Source organism: Aphelocoma coerulescens, chromosome 22, assembly GCF_041296385.1.
Source record: "Aphelocoma coerulescens isolate FSJ_1873_10779 chromosome 22, UR_Acoe_1.0, whole genome shotgun sequence".
Lineage (NCBI taxonomy): Eukaryota > Metazoa > Chordata > Aves > Passeriformes > Corvidae > Aphelocoma > Aphelocoma coerulescens.
In genome coordinates, this window is record NC_091035.1 from 425,626 (window position 1) to 444,059 (window position 18,434).

At 60.6% G+C, this 18,434-nt stretch overlaps 3 protein-coding genes across 4 annotated transcripts; all 3 read right to left on the reverse strand.

Annotated features, from left to right (window-relative positions):
* Positions 1-310: 310 nt before the first annotated feature.
* On the reverse strand, positions 311-2,791 carry SNRNP27 (small nuclear ribonucleoprotein U4/U6.U5 subunit 27). The gene is made up of 6 exons (XM_069035369.1): positions 2,611-2,791; positions 1,803-1,923; positions 1,501-1,610; positions 1,313-1,392; positions 1,154-1,218; positions 311-622 (listed from the first exon to the last, which is right to left on the reverse strand). The coding sequence occupies exons 1-6, from the start codon at positions 2,645-2,647 to the stop codon at positions 568-570; spliced, it is 468 nt and encodes a 155-aa protein (XP_068891470.1). The 5' UTR covers positions 2,648-2,791; the 3' UTR covers positions 311-567.
* A 2,084-nt stretch (positions 2,792-4,875) lies between these two features.
* On the reverse strand, positions 4,876-13,161 carry ADD2 (adducin 2). Its single transcript, XM_069035506.1, has 14 exons — positions 12,955-13,161; positions 12,117-12,255; positions 11,404-11,555; positions 10,450-10,530; positions 10,227-10,376; positions 9,527-9,670; positions 9,347-9,445; positions 8,949-9,128; positions 8,597-8,854; positions 7,661-7,780; positions 7,482-7,571; positions 6,847-6,997; positions 6,675-6,764; positions 4,876-5,856 (listed from the first exon to the last, which is right to left on the reverse strand). Exons 1-14 carry the CDS (start codon positions 13,126-13,128, stop codon positions 5,558-5,560), a joined length of 2,127 nt encoding a protein of 708 aa, XP_068891607.1. The 5' UTR covers positions 13,129-13,161; the 3' UTR covers positions 4,876-5,557.
* A 1,647-nt stretch (positions 13,162-14,808) lies between these two features.
* FIGLA (folliculogenesis specific bHLH transcription factor) lies at positions 14,809-18,434 on the reverse strand. Of its 2 annotated transcripts, XM_069035505.1 has the most exons (5): positions 18,341-18,434; positions 17,813-18,304; positions 16,419-16,571; positions 15,460-15,594; positions 14,809-15,137 (listed from the first exon to the last, which is right to left on the reverse strand). In XM_069035505.1, the coding sequence occupies exons 1-5, from the start codon at positions 18,392-18,394 to the stop codon at positions 15,015-15,017; spliced, it is 957 nt and encodes a 318-aa protein (XP_068891606.1). In that variant the 5' UTR covers positions 18,395-18,434; the 3' UTR covers positions 14,809-15,014. The 2 variants fall into 2 exon arrangements, with proteins under 2 accessions (XP_068891606.1, XP_068891605.1); XM_069035504.1 differs by having other exon boundaries at positions 17,813-18,434.

The following is an 18,434-nucleotide window of genomic DNA, read 5'->3' on the forward strand; positions in this document are numbered from 1 at the left end:
CCCAGGCTGGGGACAGACACCCCGGACAGGGACCCCGGGATGGGGACAGGGACCCCGGGATGGGGAGAGACCCCTCCGGGAACGGGGACAGCCCCCCCCGGGCTGGGGACAGACCCCACCCAGGATGGGGACAGACCCCGCGGGGAACAGAGACCCAACAGGGACAGGGACCCCTGGGACAGGAACAGACACCCCCCCCAGAGCTGGGACACCCCCACCCCGGTCAGGGGTCAAACCAAGACAGGATCAATTCCCAAGGATTTGTGTGAGGGGGAATCGAGGCCCTGCTTTATCTCTGAATGATAAAAAATAAAGGAAAAAATAGATCTGGGGTTTTATTAACAGGGAAACAAACCAAAAGCAGGGAAAACACAGCAAAATCCCAGCCAGAAACCAACCTTTTTTGTAAAAAAATAATAACAGAAATCCAGGAAACGGAAACTCGTGGTGGCTCTGGCTGTGGGATTTGTTGGGAACAACCCAAATTCCACTGGAATCCAGCACTGGAGCCACCCAGGAGAGTGCAGAGAAGCAAAATCCTTCCATGGTGGGAGTCATGTCCCAGTGTCAGGCGATGAAATCCAGGGGCCTGTTGAATCCTCCTTTTCTGTTCATGTATTGCCTGGATAAGAATGGAGCCAGAGTCAGCCCTGGATCCAGGGAAATCGGGACAAAAATACCTGGGGGAGGCTGGGAATGGGACTCAGTGGCCACAGGGACCCCAGTTCCACATGGATTTGGCCAAGAAATGGGCAGGAAGGCTCCCAGCAAGGAGCTGCTCTGGAGGCTGGGCGGTGTGAGGATCCCACCAGCACTGCCTGGCCCTACCCCCAGGCTCCCATCAGAAGGGGAACAGAATTGACACTGGCTGTTTTTTGGGAATAAACCGGGAGAACAGCATCGCTTCCTGCTGCTCCCATCCTGTTCAGGCCTCACTGGGCACATCCCACCTGTTCCTAACATGCTCCTCACTCCTCATCCTGATTTCCCCATTCCCAGGGGGATCTGGAGAACTGTCACCTCTGCTTTTGTGTCTCAACCTCACAAAATTCCCATTTTCCCAAGGCCTGGAAGCCGGATCACCATGAGACAGAGGCCACAGTTACCTCACAAAACAAAATCCTCTTTCTATCCCAAAGGAGGGGGGACACACCTGTATTTCCTCTTCTGGGACACGTTGATGGCGTAGGCATTGGCGGCGCCGTCCACCTTCTTCCCCTGAGGAGAAACGTCCCAAAATCCCATGGATTATCCCCAAACAGGGCAGGTGCCACAGCGGAGCCCCCAGGAGTGGCCCCGGGCCTGTGCTCACCTTGGTGGTATCGAAGGAGGCAAACCCCATCATCTTCATCATCTCAATCTCCTCCTCTGTCTTGCCCTGCAAATCCTCCTCTGCGGGAAGAAATTCGGGCTGGGATTCCCAAAAATCTGGGTGTCCCTGGGCTGGTCCTGGCCCCACAGGGCATCTGGGAGTGTTCCAAGAGAAAAATCCCCCCTCACCTGTGATCTGCCGCTCCTTCTTGGAGTCCTTGAGCTCCTTCTTCTCCTCATCCCGGCGCTCCTTGGGCCGTGCTGGTGACGAGGAGCTGGAGCGATGCCGGCGTGGGGACCTGCTGGGGCACACGAGGTGAGGCTGCAATTCCCACCTGGAAATCCCACCTGGAGCTCCCACTGTCCTCGGGTCACTCACACTGCCCTCACCTAGCTGTGCCCACCCCATGCTGGTGTCCCTGCTCTCTCCTGGATCATCCCTACTCTCACCGGAAAGTCCCCGCCCTCACCTGGATGGTCCCTGCCCTCACCTGGATCGTCTCCGGTGTGGGGAGCGGGACCGGCTCCTCCTCCTGTCCCTGTCCCGGGACCGCGATCGCTCCCGCCGCCGCCTGTCCCTGTCCCGGGACGTGGAGCGCGAGCGCCGGCGCTCTGCCCGGGGAAGGGTCAGCTCCTGCTTCCCAAAGGAAATCCCCGCAGAACATCCCAGGTCCCAAGCAGACACCCCGGGACAGCCCCTCCCAGCCCTCCATGACCCCCCAGGACAGTTCTGGGCTGAGGGACCCCTATGGGCATCCCCAAGAGTGGAAAGAGAAGCAGGAAAAAGTTCCACCTGGAGCGGGGGGAATCATCAGGGGAGAAATCACCCGGAGGGGGCTCAGCCAGGAAGGGGGTGATGGTCCCCAAAAACCTGAGGAAGGTGGAGAGGGGTGGGAAGAGCCGGAGGGGGGAGGAGAGGAAGAGAAGGAGAGGTGAAGGAGGAGAGGAGAAGATGAGGATGGGGAGGGGGAGAAGAGAAGGAAAAGGAGATAAGGAAGAAAGAAAAGGAGGAGGAAGAGGAGGAAGAGAAGGAGAGAAGGAAAAGAAGAAGAAGGATGAGGAGAAAGGAGGATGAGGAGGAAGAAGAGCAGGATAAGGATGAGGAGGGAGGGGGTCTCTGCTCTCCCCAGAGCGAGGAACCGGGGCCTCCCCGCCGCCCCCCGCCCTGAGGGCCTCAGTCCCCGCCCGCGGGTTTGGGGGAGCCCCGGGCCCGGCCCTTCCACCCGGATCCCCCCGTGCCCCGTCCCCCGGGTCCCCCGCGACCTCCCCCGGAGCTCCCTTGCCCCCGGTGCCCCTCACCCCGCCGCGGCGGTGACCGGGAGCGGCTGCGGCCCATGGCCCCCCTCAGCCCCGCCCTGGGGCTCCCCCGGCGCCGACGGCCCGGAGCGGGGCCGAGCCTGCGAGGGCCGAGCCGATCAGCACCGCATCAGCCCCGGCCCGCGAGCCCGCCCAGCGCGGAGAGCGAGGGGACGGCAGGAAGGGGACGGCAGGAAGGGGAGGGGACGAAGGCGGGGCCGTCACCCTGCGCTGGCCGCTGCTCGCTCGCCGCGTCCGGCCCGGCCTTTCCCCGCCGCACCCTCGGTTCGGAGCCCCGGGTTCGAGCAGGCGGGCGCAGGCCGGTGCCGGCCCGGCCTGGAGTCCGAACGTGTCTGCGGCTGTGCCTGGGTTTGGTAGTGGGGGGCTCAGGAGGGGCTTCTCTGAGGAGCTGCTGGAATCTTCCCCCTGTGCGACACCTCCAGTGCCAGCGGCTCCAGGCCGTCTCAGTGAGGGCACTGAACTGAGGAGTGCCATTCCTAAACCGTGGCACCATCCCATCCTCACCCTCAGCCCCACAGCCCCTTCCCATTTCCACCTCTACCCCCGTGCCAGCCTCAGCTCCATCCCCGACCCATCCCATCCCATCCCATCCCATCCCATCCCATCCCATCCCATCCCATCCCATCCCATCCCATCCCATCCCATCCCATCCCATCCCATCCCATCCCATCCCATCCTCATCTCCACCCCCCTCTCCACCTCCATCCCAGCCCCCGCTCCGTCCCTGACCCATCCCATCCTCACAACCCCCTCCATTCCCATCCCACCCCCTCACCCCTCGGTCTCCGAGCGCTGCCGGGTGCCAAACACGGGGTTTATTTACACCGGCGTTCCACGCGCTCCCGGCCGCGATTGTCACACGCGGGGACATGCCACATCCCGGTGGCATTCCGCGGGGTTCAACACCCCCACCGCCACCGGGGCTCTCCTGGGCAGCCCCAGGTGGGAGGACGGATGCTGAGTCCAGCTGGACTTGCCCTTCCCCGTTGCCAACATGCGATCAGCCTCTGTTTTCCAGGGGAGGTGCAGATGGGGAGGCCCCGCATCAGGGATTTGCCCCTCCCTGCCTTCCCCTGGAGAGACCTGCACCCTGAGCCTTGCTGGATCGAGGGGAGGGAGGGTGGGGGACTTTCCCGAAGGGTGGTCCTGGGATGGGATCTTGGCTCTGTCTCCTTCCAGTTGCGCAGCCAGGACCCTCATCATGGTGATGATGGTGGCACTGGAGCCTTCGCTAAGCCAGTGTCCCTTGGGAAGAGGGGTGACAAAGGCGCTGGGGACAGACTCCCAGGGCCAAAGGGGTGACAAAACCCCCGGGGGAGCCCCCGGGTTGGGCTGGGGGGTGTGGCAGTGCTGTCATTCAGGAATTCCCCCCAGGTGTGACAGTGCTACCCCGGGGAGGTGACACAGCTGTCCCTGCTGCCCTGGGTCACGAAGGGGGAATAGGCCCAGGGACAAAAATGGCCTCAAAGAGCCTTAAAATCAGTGGCAGTGAGGAACAGCCCCCCCGGTGACAGGGCTGGGGATGCAGAGCGGGTTTAGGGGCTCAGTGTGTCCCCTTGGTCCCCCCTATCCTGCAGGAGTGGGATGGGGACCTGTGGGGGGACACTGGGCAGGGGGACAAAGGCTCTCCCCAGAATCCAGGCTCAGGTTGGCCATGGGGCTCTGGCAAGATCCCTGTCTGGGGAGTCTCTCTGCTATTTCCTGTGCCCCAGTCCCTGCCTGCACCTCCCATTCCGTGGGCTTCCTGCTCTTCCAGAGGGGATCCAACCCCCATGAGCTGTCTCACAGCAGCGAAAAGGTTTGAAACCACAGTGATGGCACATAGGAAAATCCTGCTGGGGTGAGAAAACCACAAATGGGGGGTTCTGGGGCATTCCAGACCTCCTGGACAGGACTCCATGGATGCAGGAAGGCTCAGGGCAAGCACCCCAGGAAACTGGGAGGGTGAGGGGCTGATCCCGTTGGTTTGTCCCCAAATCCCAGCGCTGGAATGGCCATGGGGAACATCGGCATGGCTGCGGCTCTTCCCGGGAAGGGGTTGGCCAGGAGGTTGTAACGCTGGGAGGGAAGGGAACGCCAGGAAGGATTGAACTTGTGCTGGGAATCCAGAGCTGGGAAAAGCAGGGATCCGGCGTGGACAGGGTCACTGTGAGCGGAGGCCAGCGGGAATTGGCAGCGTGTGTTCATCCCGAAGTAGCACTTAGTGAGTGAGTTTTGCTCAGTTTTAAATAACACAGACAATTTCCGGAGTTTTTCCCCCTATTTTCCCAGGTGTGGGTCGTGCAGTGAGGTGGGGGCTTTTCCAGTGATGGGAAATCCTGCTGCTCTTCCTTGGCTGGGGAAGACACAGGATGGGAGTACCAGGAGAAGGGGATGAAGTGGTTCTTTAGCCCAGCGAGAGGAAGATCACAATCTGGGAAGGAAAAACCTCAGCTTCTCCTTCAGGAAAAACAATCCCTCGCCTTCAGCTCTATCCCATTCTCCTGGCGAAGTGATGGACAGTTTTCCCTGGGGATGAAGCCAGCGCCATTCCAGCAGAGCTTGAAACAGAAGGTGAAGAAAATAACCACAAAACACCCTTTTCTTCCTCAAATCAAGCAGATCTGGGCTCTGGTGGAGAAAATTCAACCCTCGGCCCGTGGTGGGAAGGGGCTGGAGCCCAGGAGGGAAAGTGGGGAGGGAGATGCAGCGGGAATTTCCCCAAACGGGGACCACAGTCTCTCTAAGCTCGGTGGCCACCTCCAGAGGCGGGTGACAAAGGGGACGAGGTGCCTTGTGCCAGGAGGACCCGGAAAACAGCCAGAATCCGGGGGTTTTGGGCCGTGCCTCGGCCAGACGCACGAGGCAGGAGCTGCCCCCCGCCCCGGCGCTCCCGGTCTCAGAGATCCCGGGGATCCCCTGGATGGCCACGCGCGAGGCCTTGGGAGACTCAAGATTCAATCTTTTCCTTCTTTTTGCCTTTTTTCAGGAAAGATGGGGTCCGGAATTTCTTCTTCTTTTTGGAGGGTGATTTGGAGGGTGAACCGTCGGGGGACACAGGGTTACTGGTCACTGTCTCCTTCTCCTTGGGGGCATCCTGGTCAGCATTGGGGGTTGTCCGGTCTGTCCCTCCTTTTCCAAGGTTTTCCTCAGTGCTTTGCTCTTCATCCTTCCCGTTCACCACCGCTGGTGGCTCCTTCTTGGCAGTGGAATCAGGGGGGGCTTGGCTGCCATCGGCCTTCTTATCACCTTGGGAAGGGGAGAGGGAACAGGGAATTGGGGCAGCAGCACTGGTGTTGTAGGGATTTTATCCCCTCAGATCTCCAGTGGGACCTGGGCAGGAGCAGAATTTGGCCTCCACAGGTAGAGGATGCTTGGATTTGATCCTGTCCTGCCACAGGCACCACTTCCCTGAGCCTCCCCCCTCCCTGCGGGAACAAGCGATGTGGGATGGAGAGCCGGGAAGAGGCAGCAGGAAAAGCAGGAAGCAACAACAAGGAGGGATTCCCCAAGGGATTTCCTAAGGGATTTCCCCTGAGTGAGGCTGGAGTGGGCCACGGAGACCGAAGATCCCCCCGAGCCCGTGTCCCTCGTCCAGGGTGGCCTCTCCGTACTTACTACGGCGCCAGGGATTCAGGGATAACTCCTTGGGTGACAGGCACACGGGGAGGAAAGAGAAAGGAGACGTTGTGGAGACAGACAGACAGACACACAGACACCACGAGACACCATGGCAGAGCCAGCAGCCCCGAGCCGCGCCCCGGCACCCGCTGTGGATCGGAACAACGGGCCCATCGCACCCGCCGGAGGGTGAGGACTGGGATGGGGGACAGGGGTGTCCCCTGCACCCCACAAAGCCACCAGCAGACACTCACATCCTCCTGCCATGAATCCCCATCGGAGCTTGGCCCCTCTGGAGCAGAGAGCCCCCGGGGACAGGTGGGGGGACACAAGGTGACAGCGAGCTGTGTCTCAACGCGGTTTGGCCACAGCTGCCCTTGTCCCCCCACTCCTGCTGCTCACTGGGACCCCACCCTTCATTTTGGGGTGCTCGTCACCCCACTCACCCTCCGTAGGCTCTGCAGGCGCTAGGGGCTCTGGAGGGGGTGGCTCTGGTGGTGGAGCCCCACTCTCCTCTGCTGCCGCGTCCTTCTCACCTGCCACAGAGAGACATGCTGGCCCCGGGTCCCCTCAAGTGCCACCCGGGGCTGTTTGGGGATTTTGGGGTGTCTCTCCTACCCTGTAGGCGCTTCTTCCTCTCCACCTCCTGCTTGTATTCCTCCAGCTCCTGGTCCGTGAGCTGGCTGAAGGGGTTGGGGGGCTCTGGCTCGGGGGGAGCCTCTTCCTGGCCCTCCTTGGCCTCTGCATCCCCCAAGTGGCTCTCAGTGGACTGAAACAGACCCCCAGAGTGGTGTCACCCCCCCGGAGAGGTGTCAGACCCTCTGGAGCTGTGTCAGCCCCCCCACCCTGAGCAGTGTCCCCTCTGCCCTCGGAGTGGTGCCACTGCCCCTGGACCTGTGGAATGCTGGGGAGCCAGGGAAAGGCTAGGTGCTCTGGGAAGGGGAACTTGGGGCTGGGCATGGGGGGTGGTGTGGGGCTTGGGACAAGAGGTGACATGGGGTGATAGTGGCCTGGGGATACAGTGGGAAGATGGGGGGACACCGGGTGACAGGACTGTGTCTGGTCTCAGCAATGACACTGATCAGCAGCTGTGACGGGGGACATGGGGTGTCATGGGCTGGTGACATGGGGTGACACGGGTGCCATAAAGGGCTCCGGCTGGTCTCAGTGATGGCACTGGCCAGCAGCTGTGACTGGCGTGACATGGGCTGGGAATACCAAGCTGGGGACACGGGGTGACACAGGTGCCATACGGGGCTGCGGCTGGTCTCGGCGATGACACTGGCCAGCAGCTGTGACTGGGGCCCGGCTGACTTCACGTCCTGACGGTTTTGCTCCCGGATCTGTGGGTGAGGACAGGGATAAATCCCCCTCCAAGGACAGGGATAACCCCCCCCAGCACCCCGAGGCCCCCCTGTCCCCCAGCCCCCACCTTGTTGCGCATCTCCAGCACCTCCTGTGGGTCCGTGTAGAGCGGCACAAACTGGTTGGGGTTCTCGATGCGAATGGGGGTCCCACTGCTGCCCTTCTCCACCTCGTCTGCTCTCAGCCACTGTGGGGCCGGGGAAGAAAACCCGGGAAAGGTGTTTTGGGGAGCAGGAGACCCCAGTAGTAGAGCGGAAACACCATAAATGCAGGGAGACCCCAATGGAGAAGGGAGACCCCAATGGAGAAGGGAGACCGCAATAAACACTCCTTGCATAGAAGGAAGACCCAACTAAATGCATCATACATAGAGGGAGGACCCCAATAATAGAGGAAGACCCCAATAAAAGCATCTTGTGTAGAGGGGAGACCTCGATAAACAGGTCTTACATGGAGGGGAGACCCCAGTAAATGCATCTTGCACGAGGCAGACACCCCAATAATAGAGGGGAGACCCTTATAAACATGTCTTGTGTAGAAGGGAAGACCCCAATAAAGGCACTTTATGTAGAGGGGAGACCCTGATAAATGTGGGGAGACTGCAATAAATGCATCTTGTGTAGAGGGGAGACTGCAATAAATACATCTTGTGTAGAGGGGAGACTGCAATAAATGCATCTTACATAGAGGGGAGACCCTGATAATAAAACAGAGACCCCCATAAATGTATCTTGCATAGAGGGAGACCCCAATAAATGAGAGGAGACCCCAGTAAATGAGAGGAGACCCAAATAAATGCATCTTGCACAGAGGGAAGACCCCAATAAAGCACTTGGCCCCACTGGAATGGGGAGGTGGGATTTCAAAATGATCATTATTACGGGATGAAGGTGGATCCCAAGGACTTCCTACACCCCAGATTTTAGCGGGATCAATAACCAGGACACCCTCCACCTCCCTGGTTGTTGATCGCCAAGCCCCTGTCTGCCCATCTGCCCCTCACCGTGGTCTTTGTCCTCTGGCTGCCGGTGCTGCCCTGCGGCTCCTCGGCCAGGTTGACCCTGGTGTAGGTGTTGGGGGTGTTGAGCCACCTTGTCTTCTCCTTCTGCTGCTTCTGGGCATGCTGGCGCAGGGCGGGGGTCCCGGCGGGCTCCTCCTCGAACACAAAGGCTGTCACGGTGGCGGGGATCAGCACATCGCTCTTGGGCTTGCTCTTCTCCTGCACGAAGGGGTAGCGGTACGTGTAGCCCGTGCGGTATCCCTGGAAAAGCGCAGAGTGGGGAGTCAGGAACACGGGGATAAACCGAGGGGTTGGAGCGCAGTTTGGGGGGGGTTGGATGGGTTTTGGCGCTCACCAGGTTGTCCAACATCCTCATGAGGGCCTCAAACTCATGCTCGCCCAGGCGGCTCTTGTGCAGGGGCCCGAAGGTGGTGCCGGCGCGGCGCACGGCGCCCAGGCCGTGGGGCACGCGCTGCTGGGCCCGCTCCAGCACGATCAGGTTCTCCGCGCCACCCGCGCTCGCCAGCGCTGACACCTGCGTGGGCACCGGGCACCGCTGAGCTGGGAACCCCGGGGACGAGCCCCACAGCCGCCCTTGTGCCCAGCGCTGGCACCCAGGGGTGTAACAGGGGTGAGACCTGGCACAGCTCAGCGGTGATGGAAGTGAGGGGCTGAGAGCTGGCACAGCTCAGGGCATGCTCCTGGCACAGGCTGCTGGGCCCACATGCAGCTCACCCCACGGCCCGCGCTCACCTGGACCTCGCAGGCAGCCTGCAGGTGGAAGACGCTGTAAAAAGCCTCCTCAGCTGTGTCCCCCAGCGCCAGCACCCCGTGGTTCCGCAGCACCAGGATCTGCAGCACCCGCGCAGGACGTCAGCGGGGCGGGCAGGGGATGGGGGAGTGACCCCCGCGTCCCCCGGGGTGTCCCCTCACCTTGCAGGTGGGCCCGAGGCACTTCTGGAGCTCCACACGATCGGCTTCATCCTCCACCTCCCCGCGGAAGTCGAAGTAGGCGACGTCCCCCAGGAGAAGAGCAGCGCGGGAGATGGGCAGGAGCCCGCAGCGCATGGCCGACACCTGGGCATGGGGGGGGAACAGGGCAGGGGGGCCAAGGAACCCCAAACACCCCCAAGAAACACCGACACCCCATAAAAAGCCCACCCCCACAAAAAAACCCCCAACCCTTCCAAAATTCCTCTCCAAAAAACCCATAACCCCCCAAAAAAGTCCCCAGAAATCTCTAACCCCACCAAATCCTTCCATAACCAACTTCCTAAATTTCCCCCAACTCCCCACCTCCCAAACTCCAAAATCCTTCCAAAAATGAACTGCCCACAAAGAACCCCAACCCCCAGAAAACCTCCATCACCCAATCACCCCAACCCTTCACGTGGCCCCAAAAGCTCCCAATGCCTCCAAATCCCCCAAACCCCTTCAAACTCCCAAGGCACCCAAGTCCTTCACAGCCCCTCCAAATCTCCAAGATCCCCTTGTCCCCCCAAAAAAACCAGCCTCCCCAAACCCCCAATCCCGCTACCCCTACAAAACTCCCAAATCCCAATCTCCCTAATCCCCCCCGAACCCAGCTTCCCCAAAGGCCCCCAAGCCCCGTTCCCCCGTCTGCAGCCCGTACAGCAGCAGCAGCGGGGGTGTGCAGGCGCACGATGCAGCGGATGTCGGGGCGCGCGGCGTAGATGGCGGCGTGCAGGCTGAAGCTGCGGGCGTCGGGCGCGAAGCCGGTGCTGCCCTGCTCCACCACGGCCCCCAGCACGTTCACCTTCACCTTGGGGGGCACAGCGGGCTCAGGGGGGGCTGCTCCCCCCCAGGCAGCCCCGTGGAGGGAGGGGGAGGCTCACCAGGCTGGCCGCTGTCACCTCGCTGCATGCCAGCCCCTGTGGGGCCACCAAGAAGTGCTCCTGCTCCTTGCTGACCCGCAGCTGCCATGGGGGATGGAGTGCGGTGAGAAACACCCCAAAAATATCCCCAAATAAACACCACCTCTGAACCCCGACACCTCTCTGATCGCCCCCAAACCATTAAAAAAATCTCTGAAGCTCCCCTCCCAACCAATACCCCAAAGGAACCCAACAACCCCAAAACCTCCAACCCCCACAGACTTCGACCCAAAATAACAGCCCACGAACCCTCAAAATCCCAACCCACCTCAAATATCCAAAACCCCTCAAGAGCCCCTAAAATCACCAACGTCCCTCTAGGAACCCAACAGCTCCCAACCTTGTAAAATTCACCAACCCCCCCAAAACCCCACTAAAGAACGCCAAGTCCTAAAACTCTCCAAACCTCAACCATCCAAAACCCCCCACCCCCCTAGATACCCAACTTGCCCCCAAAAAACCACAAAACAGCCACCCTCAATCCAAAATCCCACACCTCAATACACAACACATTCTCCTTAACAAACTCCTCCCCAAACCCAAAACACCCCCAACCCTCCTGTCCCCCTGTACAGGTTTTGGGGTGCTGATGGTGTTGGTGGTGTGCTCTAACTGCCCAGTTGAAAAGGTCCAGCAAACCCCAAGCCCCCCAAAAACACCAAATCCCACCAAAATAACCAAAATTCCCCCAACATCCACCTCAACCAACCCCAAACCTCCTCCAACTCCCCCAAACCCCCAGATATCCTGTGGGGTTTTGGGGTGCTCACAGTGACAGCAGCATGTCCCAGTTGTGCCCAGCCTATACAGGTCCAGCAGGCACCAAAAGCCCCATTAACCCCCAAATTCCCCCAAAACAACCCCAAATCCCCCCAAGACAACCCCAGTCCCCCATCCTGGTGTTGGGGTGCTCACAGTGACGGCAGCATGTCCCAGCTGTGCCCAGCCGTACAGGTCCAGCAGCCGGTGGATGCTGCCCACCTTGCAGCGCATCAGCCGCTCGCCCTTGGCCAGTGCCGGCCCCTCCGTCCCATGCAGGTCATTGATGGGGGTGACTGATGCCAGCCCTGGGGATCGGGGAGCCCCCATCAGCAGTGGGACCCCCCCAAACCACGGGGGGTTCACCAGGGACAGGGAAGCAGAGGGCTGAGGGAATGGGTTTGGTGGCTGTCAAGGTTTGGTGGATCAAAGGGTTTGCTGGACCTCAAGGTTTGGTGGCCCCAAAAGTTTTGGGGGGTCCCCAAGGCCTCAAAGGTTTGGTGGTCCCCAAGATTTGGTGGTCTTCAAAGGGTTTGGAAGTTCCTAAGGGTTTGGTGGCACCCCAAGATCCCAAGGCGTTGATGATTTCAAAGGTTTAGGAATCACCAGGATCTCAAAAGTTTAGGGGCCCCACAGTTTGGTTGGCCCCAAAGGTCTCAAAGGCTCGATAATCCCAAAGGTTTTTGGGGTCTTCAAGGTCCCAAAGGTTTGGTGGTCCCAAAGTGTTTGATGCCCCTGAAGGTCACAGTGGTTTTTGTGGTGTTTGTGGGTTTGGTGGCCCCCAATGTTTTGAGACTTTTCCCACCCCCCCTCCCCAATTAAACCCCTTGTGAGTGTCCCCAAACCGCCCCGTCCCCAGCCCCGCGTACCCATGGGGGAGGTGGGCAGGGCGGCGGGGGACGTGGTGGCCATGAAGTCAGCAATCTGCCGCAGTGCCCACACGTGGGACGAGTTGTTCCCCTTCTTCATCTGCTCTTGGATCAGGCTCTCCAGCTCCTCCCGGAAGGACTGCAGCAGGGGACAAAGTGACAACGGGGTGGATGGGACTGCTGGGGACATTGGGGCGGGGGCAGCATCACTGGCTCAGTGGAAGTGGCACTGCTGGCTTGGTGGCACGGTAATGGTGGCACTGGCAGTTTGGTGTCAGGGACAGCATCGCCTTGGTGGCATGGCAATAGTGGCACTGCCAGCTTGGTGACATGGTGGTGGTGGCACTGCTGGCTTGGTACCAGCGGTACTGGCAGTTTGGTGGCTCAGTGGTGGTGCCAGCATCACCAGCCTGGTGGCAGTATCACCACTGGCTTGGTGGCACAGTGATGGTGGTGGTGACAGCATCACCAGCTTGGCGGTAGTAGCATTGCCGGCTTGGTGGCACCACCAGACTGGTGGCATTACCATCTTGGTGGCGTCAGTGACCCCACTGGTTTGCTGGCACAGCTCACCGTGGCAGTGACATTGCCAGGTGGGGAGATGCACCACCATGTGGTGACAACTATTAGCTTGGGGACACGAGGGATGGGGCGGAGACAACAAAGGATGGCGCCAGGGACAAGAGGGCTGGGGCTGGGGACAGGAGGGACGGGATTGGGGACGCAAAGGAAGAGGTTGGGGACACGAAGGACAGGGTTTGGGAACAGGTGGGACGGGGCTGGAGACAAGCGGAAGGGGGTTGGGGACAGGGGGGCCAGCGTGGGGCCGGGGGCTCACCGGGCTCTGCAGGATCATTGTCACCCGCTTCTTCTGCTCCATGAGGTTGAAGTCCTGGCGCAGGTCCCCGGTCCCGCTCCGCGCCCGCAGGAACTCGGGGTCCTCCTGGGGGGGGCAGCGGGGCCCGGGGGCGGGGGGCTCGGGCAGGGGCTCGGGGCTGGCGGCCGTGCTCATCCTGCGGGACGCGGGGACACGCGGCGTCACCCCCGGAATACAGATTGGGAGAAAGCACCGAAAACACCGCGCGGCTGTGCCCGGCTGATAAGGCCCGCGGGGCCCCCGCCCTGCCCGGCGCCTTGCGGGGACGAGGGGACAGCTTGGGGACACTCGGCGGGGGGGGGGGAGTCCCCGGCGGGTGGCACTGCCCAGGCTGGGTTACACCCCTGTGAGGACGCCACAGCTGAGAAGGGGCACAACACAGCGCACCGATGGGACCGTCGGCTGAGAACGGCACAACTCAGCACACAAATGGGTGCCGCAGCCGAGAACAGACGCAGCTCAGCGCACCGATGGAAGCAGCCACCAAGCACGGGCACAGCTCAGCGCACCGACGGGAGCAGGAGCTGAGAACAGGCACAGCTCAGTGCATAGGTGGGAGCAGGGGCCAAGAATAGGCACAGCTCAGCACACTGATGGGAGCTGAGAACGGGCAGCTCGGCACACTGATGGGAGCGGCAGCCAAGAACGGGCACAGCTCAGCGCATCAGTGGGAGCTGCGGACGGACAGCTGGGCACACCGATGGGAGCAGCGGCTGAGAACGGGCACAGCTCCGTGCACCAATGGGAGAGGCTGCTGAGAACGGGGACCACTCGGTGCACGGATGGGAGCCGCCGTGGGGCACAGCTCGGGGCACCCACGGGAGCCGCGGCTGGGAACGGGCACAGCTCAGCACACCCATGGGCTCTCCCCCCCGAGCCCAGTCCCGAATTGGGGTCACCCACTATCGGGGGTCGGCGCCGCGCTGCCGCCGCACCTGGGGGGGGTTCCCAGCCTCCCTCCCTGCCCGCGGACCCCAAAAGGACCCTCCCATCCCCTCCCGGTCACCGTCACCGAGCGCTTCGGGGATGCTGCTGCCAAGGGCCCCCCAACCCAGGGCACCCCAAAACACAGGGTGGGGCTGGTCCCCCCAATCCCGAGGGGCGATTCCCCAGTCCCCCCATCGCTCACGGCAGAAGGGGACTCCCCACAAATTTTGGTGCTCGGAGCGCACCTGGCTCAGCGGGAAGGGGGGGCCATGGCCGGGATAAATCCAGGGGGGCCCCGGTGACCCCAGGCAGCAGGGCCCGAGCAGCCCCGGGAGAAGGCGGGGGGGTCTCGGGGGGCTGGGCTAGGGCCCCCCAACGCTTCCCCCTCCCAGCATCCCCCCCCCGCCTCCGCCCTCGCCGCGCCCAGCGCCGCTGCGGCAGCCGCAGGGCGGGGGGGGAGAGGGAAAATCGGGATGAAAACCGGGATGGATCCGGGGGGGCCGCAGCATCTCCCCCCCTCGGGGGTGGGGATGGGGGGAGGGGTGGGGTCGGGTACCACCGCGGGATGAAGGCCTGGGAAAGGGGGGACGGGTGGGATGCAGCCCCCCCACACCTGCATGCAGGCAGCTGGGGGTGGGGTGCGGAACAGGGGGGTCATCCAGCCTCCCCCCACCCTCCTCAAATCCCCCCTCCCCCGAGAGACGCTGTGGCCGGGGGCTGCTGCCATCACCCACCTTCCTCCTCCTCCTCCTCCTCAGAGCATCCTGACAAAGGGCCGCCCCCCCCCGACACACCACGCGTGTCCCCGCACCTCCCCCCGCCCCGCCCTCCCCCCCGCACCCCCCCGGGAACTCAATCCCTGCAAATAAACAAGGGGGGACCCCCAAACCCAGCGCTGACGCTCCGACAATCCCTTCTTATCATGCAATTGATTTGGTTTATATTAACAATCATTAATAAGCTCCTACCTGGGGGGGAAGAGCAACTAATTACTAATTACAATTTCATAAAGCAATTAATTACAGCTCTGCTCCCCCAACCCCCGCGTTTTAGGGGTGACAGGCCCCCTGCCCCCCAATTCTGGAGTGTGGGTTTCATGGGGTGCAGGGCTCCAGGACAGGAGCGTGACCCCGAAAATGGGGGCTGGAGCCTTGAACTTGGCCTTCGGGGGGGACCCCCGCGGGCCCCTCCGGATTTTTAGGGATGTCAGGAAAAACCTTAAAGAGAAGAGAAAAATCAAGACTTTTCTCACCTTTGGAATATTTTGGGGGGAAAAGGTGATTTGAAGCCCCCCTTGTTTATGTCGGTATTACCCAGATGCTCCCCCAAACCCTAAGCCCATGGGTGTCCCCCCTTGGTGCCCCCCCACCCCCCCCGGCTGCTCTATCCCCACCCAGGTGACACCCCAAACCCCCAGGGAGTCCCCCAAGGTGCTCTGTCCCCCCACCAGGTGCCTCTCCCCAGCTGATCCACCCCCACCCAGGTGCTCCCCCAAATTCCCAGGCTGCCCCCCCCCAAGGTGCTCTGCCCCCTACTCACCGTCCCCCCCCCCTCTGGCAGTGCCCCAGGCTGGGGGGGCAGGAGGGGGGGTCCCCACGGGCATGGGGGGGCACTGCCAGGCCCCCCCAGGGACACCCCTCCAGTGTCCCCCAGCTCCTGCTCAGTCTTGAGTTCCTGGGAAAAGGGGAATTTAAAAATATATTAAAATTGGGGGGTGGCCCCCCGATAATAACATCCCCTCCCAAATAATTAAATTTAATTATTAAATGAATTCCAACCTCAAAAACCTCAAGCAGGAAAATCTCCACCAGACCCCCAAGCCCCCACATTATAGGGGGGTTCTTGGTCAGTTTTGGGGCTTACCCTCAATAACAATTCCATTTATTTTGAATTTTTAAATTAATTCCAACCTGAAAAACAAGAATAAAATCCTGCAAAGCCCACATTATGGAGGGGGGAGGGGGGTGTCAGGAAAATCGGGTCCCCAGAGGTGGGGGTCAGTTTTAAGGCCCCTCCTCAAATAATAATTCAATTTAATTTTTATTATTAAATTAATTCCAAGCTGAAAAATATCAAGAAAAAATCCCATGAGCCTCCCCAAACCCCAACATTATAGGGGAGTTTGGAAGTGGAGGGTTGGTTTTGGGGTCCCCAGATGCTGGAGATCAGTTCTGGGATGTCCCCCCCCACCCCAAATAATTATATTTATTGTTAATCGTAAACTGAATTCCAAACTGAAAAATTAGAAGAAATTGGAAGAAATCTGTCCCCGCTCCATGTACCCCATCCCCAACCAGGCACTCCCCCTATCAGCCCCCCCATAAATTCCATATTATAAAGGAGCATCTGGAGACCAGGGGTCAGTTTTGGGGTGCCCCACAAAAGCTTAATAATTAAAAATAAATTGAATTATTAACTCCAAGGTGAAAACCAGCAACGAAGCCTCCATCAGCCGCCCCAAATCCCTCATTAGGGGGGGCCGGCTTTGGGGTACCCACCTGGCAGCCCCCCGCGTCCCGCAGCACTTCCCGCAGCAGGCGGATGTACTGGGCGGCCGCCCGCAGCGTGTCGGCCTTGCTGGGCCGGCGGTCCCGTGGCACCAGCGGCACCAGCGCCCGGAGCCGGGAGAACCCCGTGTTGAGATTCCGGATCTGCAGGACACGGGGACCCCCGGGGGGCCGGGCAGAGACCGACGGGGACCCCAAAGGGACCGGGGTTAGAGACCCCAAAGGGACACAGAGAGGGGACCCCCAGGTTACACCAGGACCCCCCCAGGATCAAACTGGGATCTCTTAAGATTAAACTGGGCCCACCCCCAGGATTCAACTGGGCTCACCGGGAATAAACCAGACCTCCCCAGAATCAAAACTGGGGGTCCACCCACCCCCGAATTAAACTGACCCCTCCGATTCAACTACCCCTGAGAGTTAAAGTAGGTCCCTCACAGAATCAAGCTGGGGACTCCAGGATTAAATTCGGGCCTTCACAGGTTTAAACAGGGCTGACCAGAATTCAACCTAGAATTAAACCGTGACCCTCCCAGAATAAAACTGGGCTCCCCAGGTTTAAACTAGGCCCCATCCCAGGATTAAAACTGGGACCCCAAAATTAAACTGGCCCTTTCCATGATTAATCTAGGCTCTCCTAGAGTTAAACTGGACTCACCAGGACTAAGCATGACTCTCCTAGAATTAAACTGAGACCTCAGAATTTAACTTTGCCCCTTCTAGAATGAAACTGGCGCCTCCTAGACGTAACTGCGTTTACCAGGATTAAAGTGGCCCCTTCCAGGATTAAATTGGACCACCCTAGAATTAAACTTGGGTACTTGGGATTAAACCAACCTCTCCAGGATTAAATTTGGACCCCATAATTAAACCGTGTCCCTCAGGGTTAACCTGGGGTTTCTCCAGGATTAAACCAGACTTCACTCCATTAAACCAACCCCCTCTTCTCCAGGATCAAACTGGGCTCCTCGGAATTAAACTCAGCCCCCCTAAAATTTAACCAGAGCTCCCCAGGATTAAAACAGGCTCTCCTGAAATTTACGTGGGCCCTCCCAGGATTAAAACAGGGCCCTTCCAGGATTAGAGCCACTCCTTCAGGGTCAAATTTGGCTCCTCACAATTAAACTCACCCCTCCTAAAATTTAACCAGAGCCCCCCAAGATTAACCTGACCAACACAGGATTAAACCAAGCACTCCTAAAATTTAACTGGCCCCCCCCCAGGATGAAACCCACCCCCCAAATGCGAAGACCCCTACACCCCCCCTGTGCTGGCACTGCCAGTGTCCCCACCTAGAGCCGCCCTGGGTGCCACCACGATGTGACACAGCCCCCAGTCCCCAGTGGGATTTGGGGTGGGGGTCAGCAGGTTTTGGGGTCACTCACCCTTTCCCTCTCCTTGGCGTTGGCCGCCTGCCGCCGCTCCAGCACCTCCGCCGGGTCCCCGGTGGGCTCGTAGGCCCCGTCGGGGCCGCGCCGCAGGCGGGCGATGGTGGCCGGGTGGGGCAGGGGCCCGAAGCGCTGCCTCAGGAGCCCCTCCAGCACCTCGGGGGGCGGCGTGGGCTGCAGGACCCCCGGGGGCTGGGGGACCCCCGGGGGCTCCGAGACCTGTGAGGGCTCCAGGGCTCCTGGGGGCTCTGAGAACCCTGAGGGGTCTGAGACCTGTGAGGGCTCCAGGGCTCCTGGTGGCTCTGAGACCTGTGAGGGCTCCAGGGCTCCCGGGGGCTCTGAGACCTGTGAGAGCTCCAGGGCTCCTGGGGGCTCTGAGACCTGTGAGAGCTCCAGGGCTCCTGGGGGCTCAGAGACCTGTGAGGGCTCCAGGGCTCCTGGTGGCTCTGAGACCTGTGAGGGCTCCAGGACCCCTGAGGGCTCTGAGACCTCTGAAAGCTCCAGGACCCCTGAGGGCTCAGAGACCCCTGAGAGCTCCAGGACCTCTGGCCACCCCCCAGCTCTGCTGGGCTCCCCCATCCCACAAAGGGAAGGAAAATGCACGCAGCGAGCTGACACT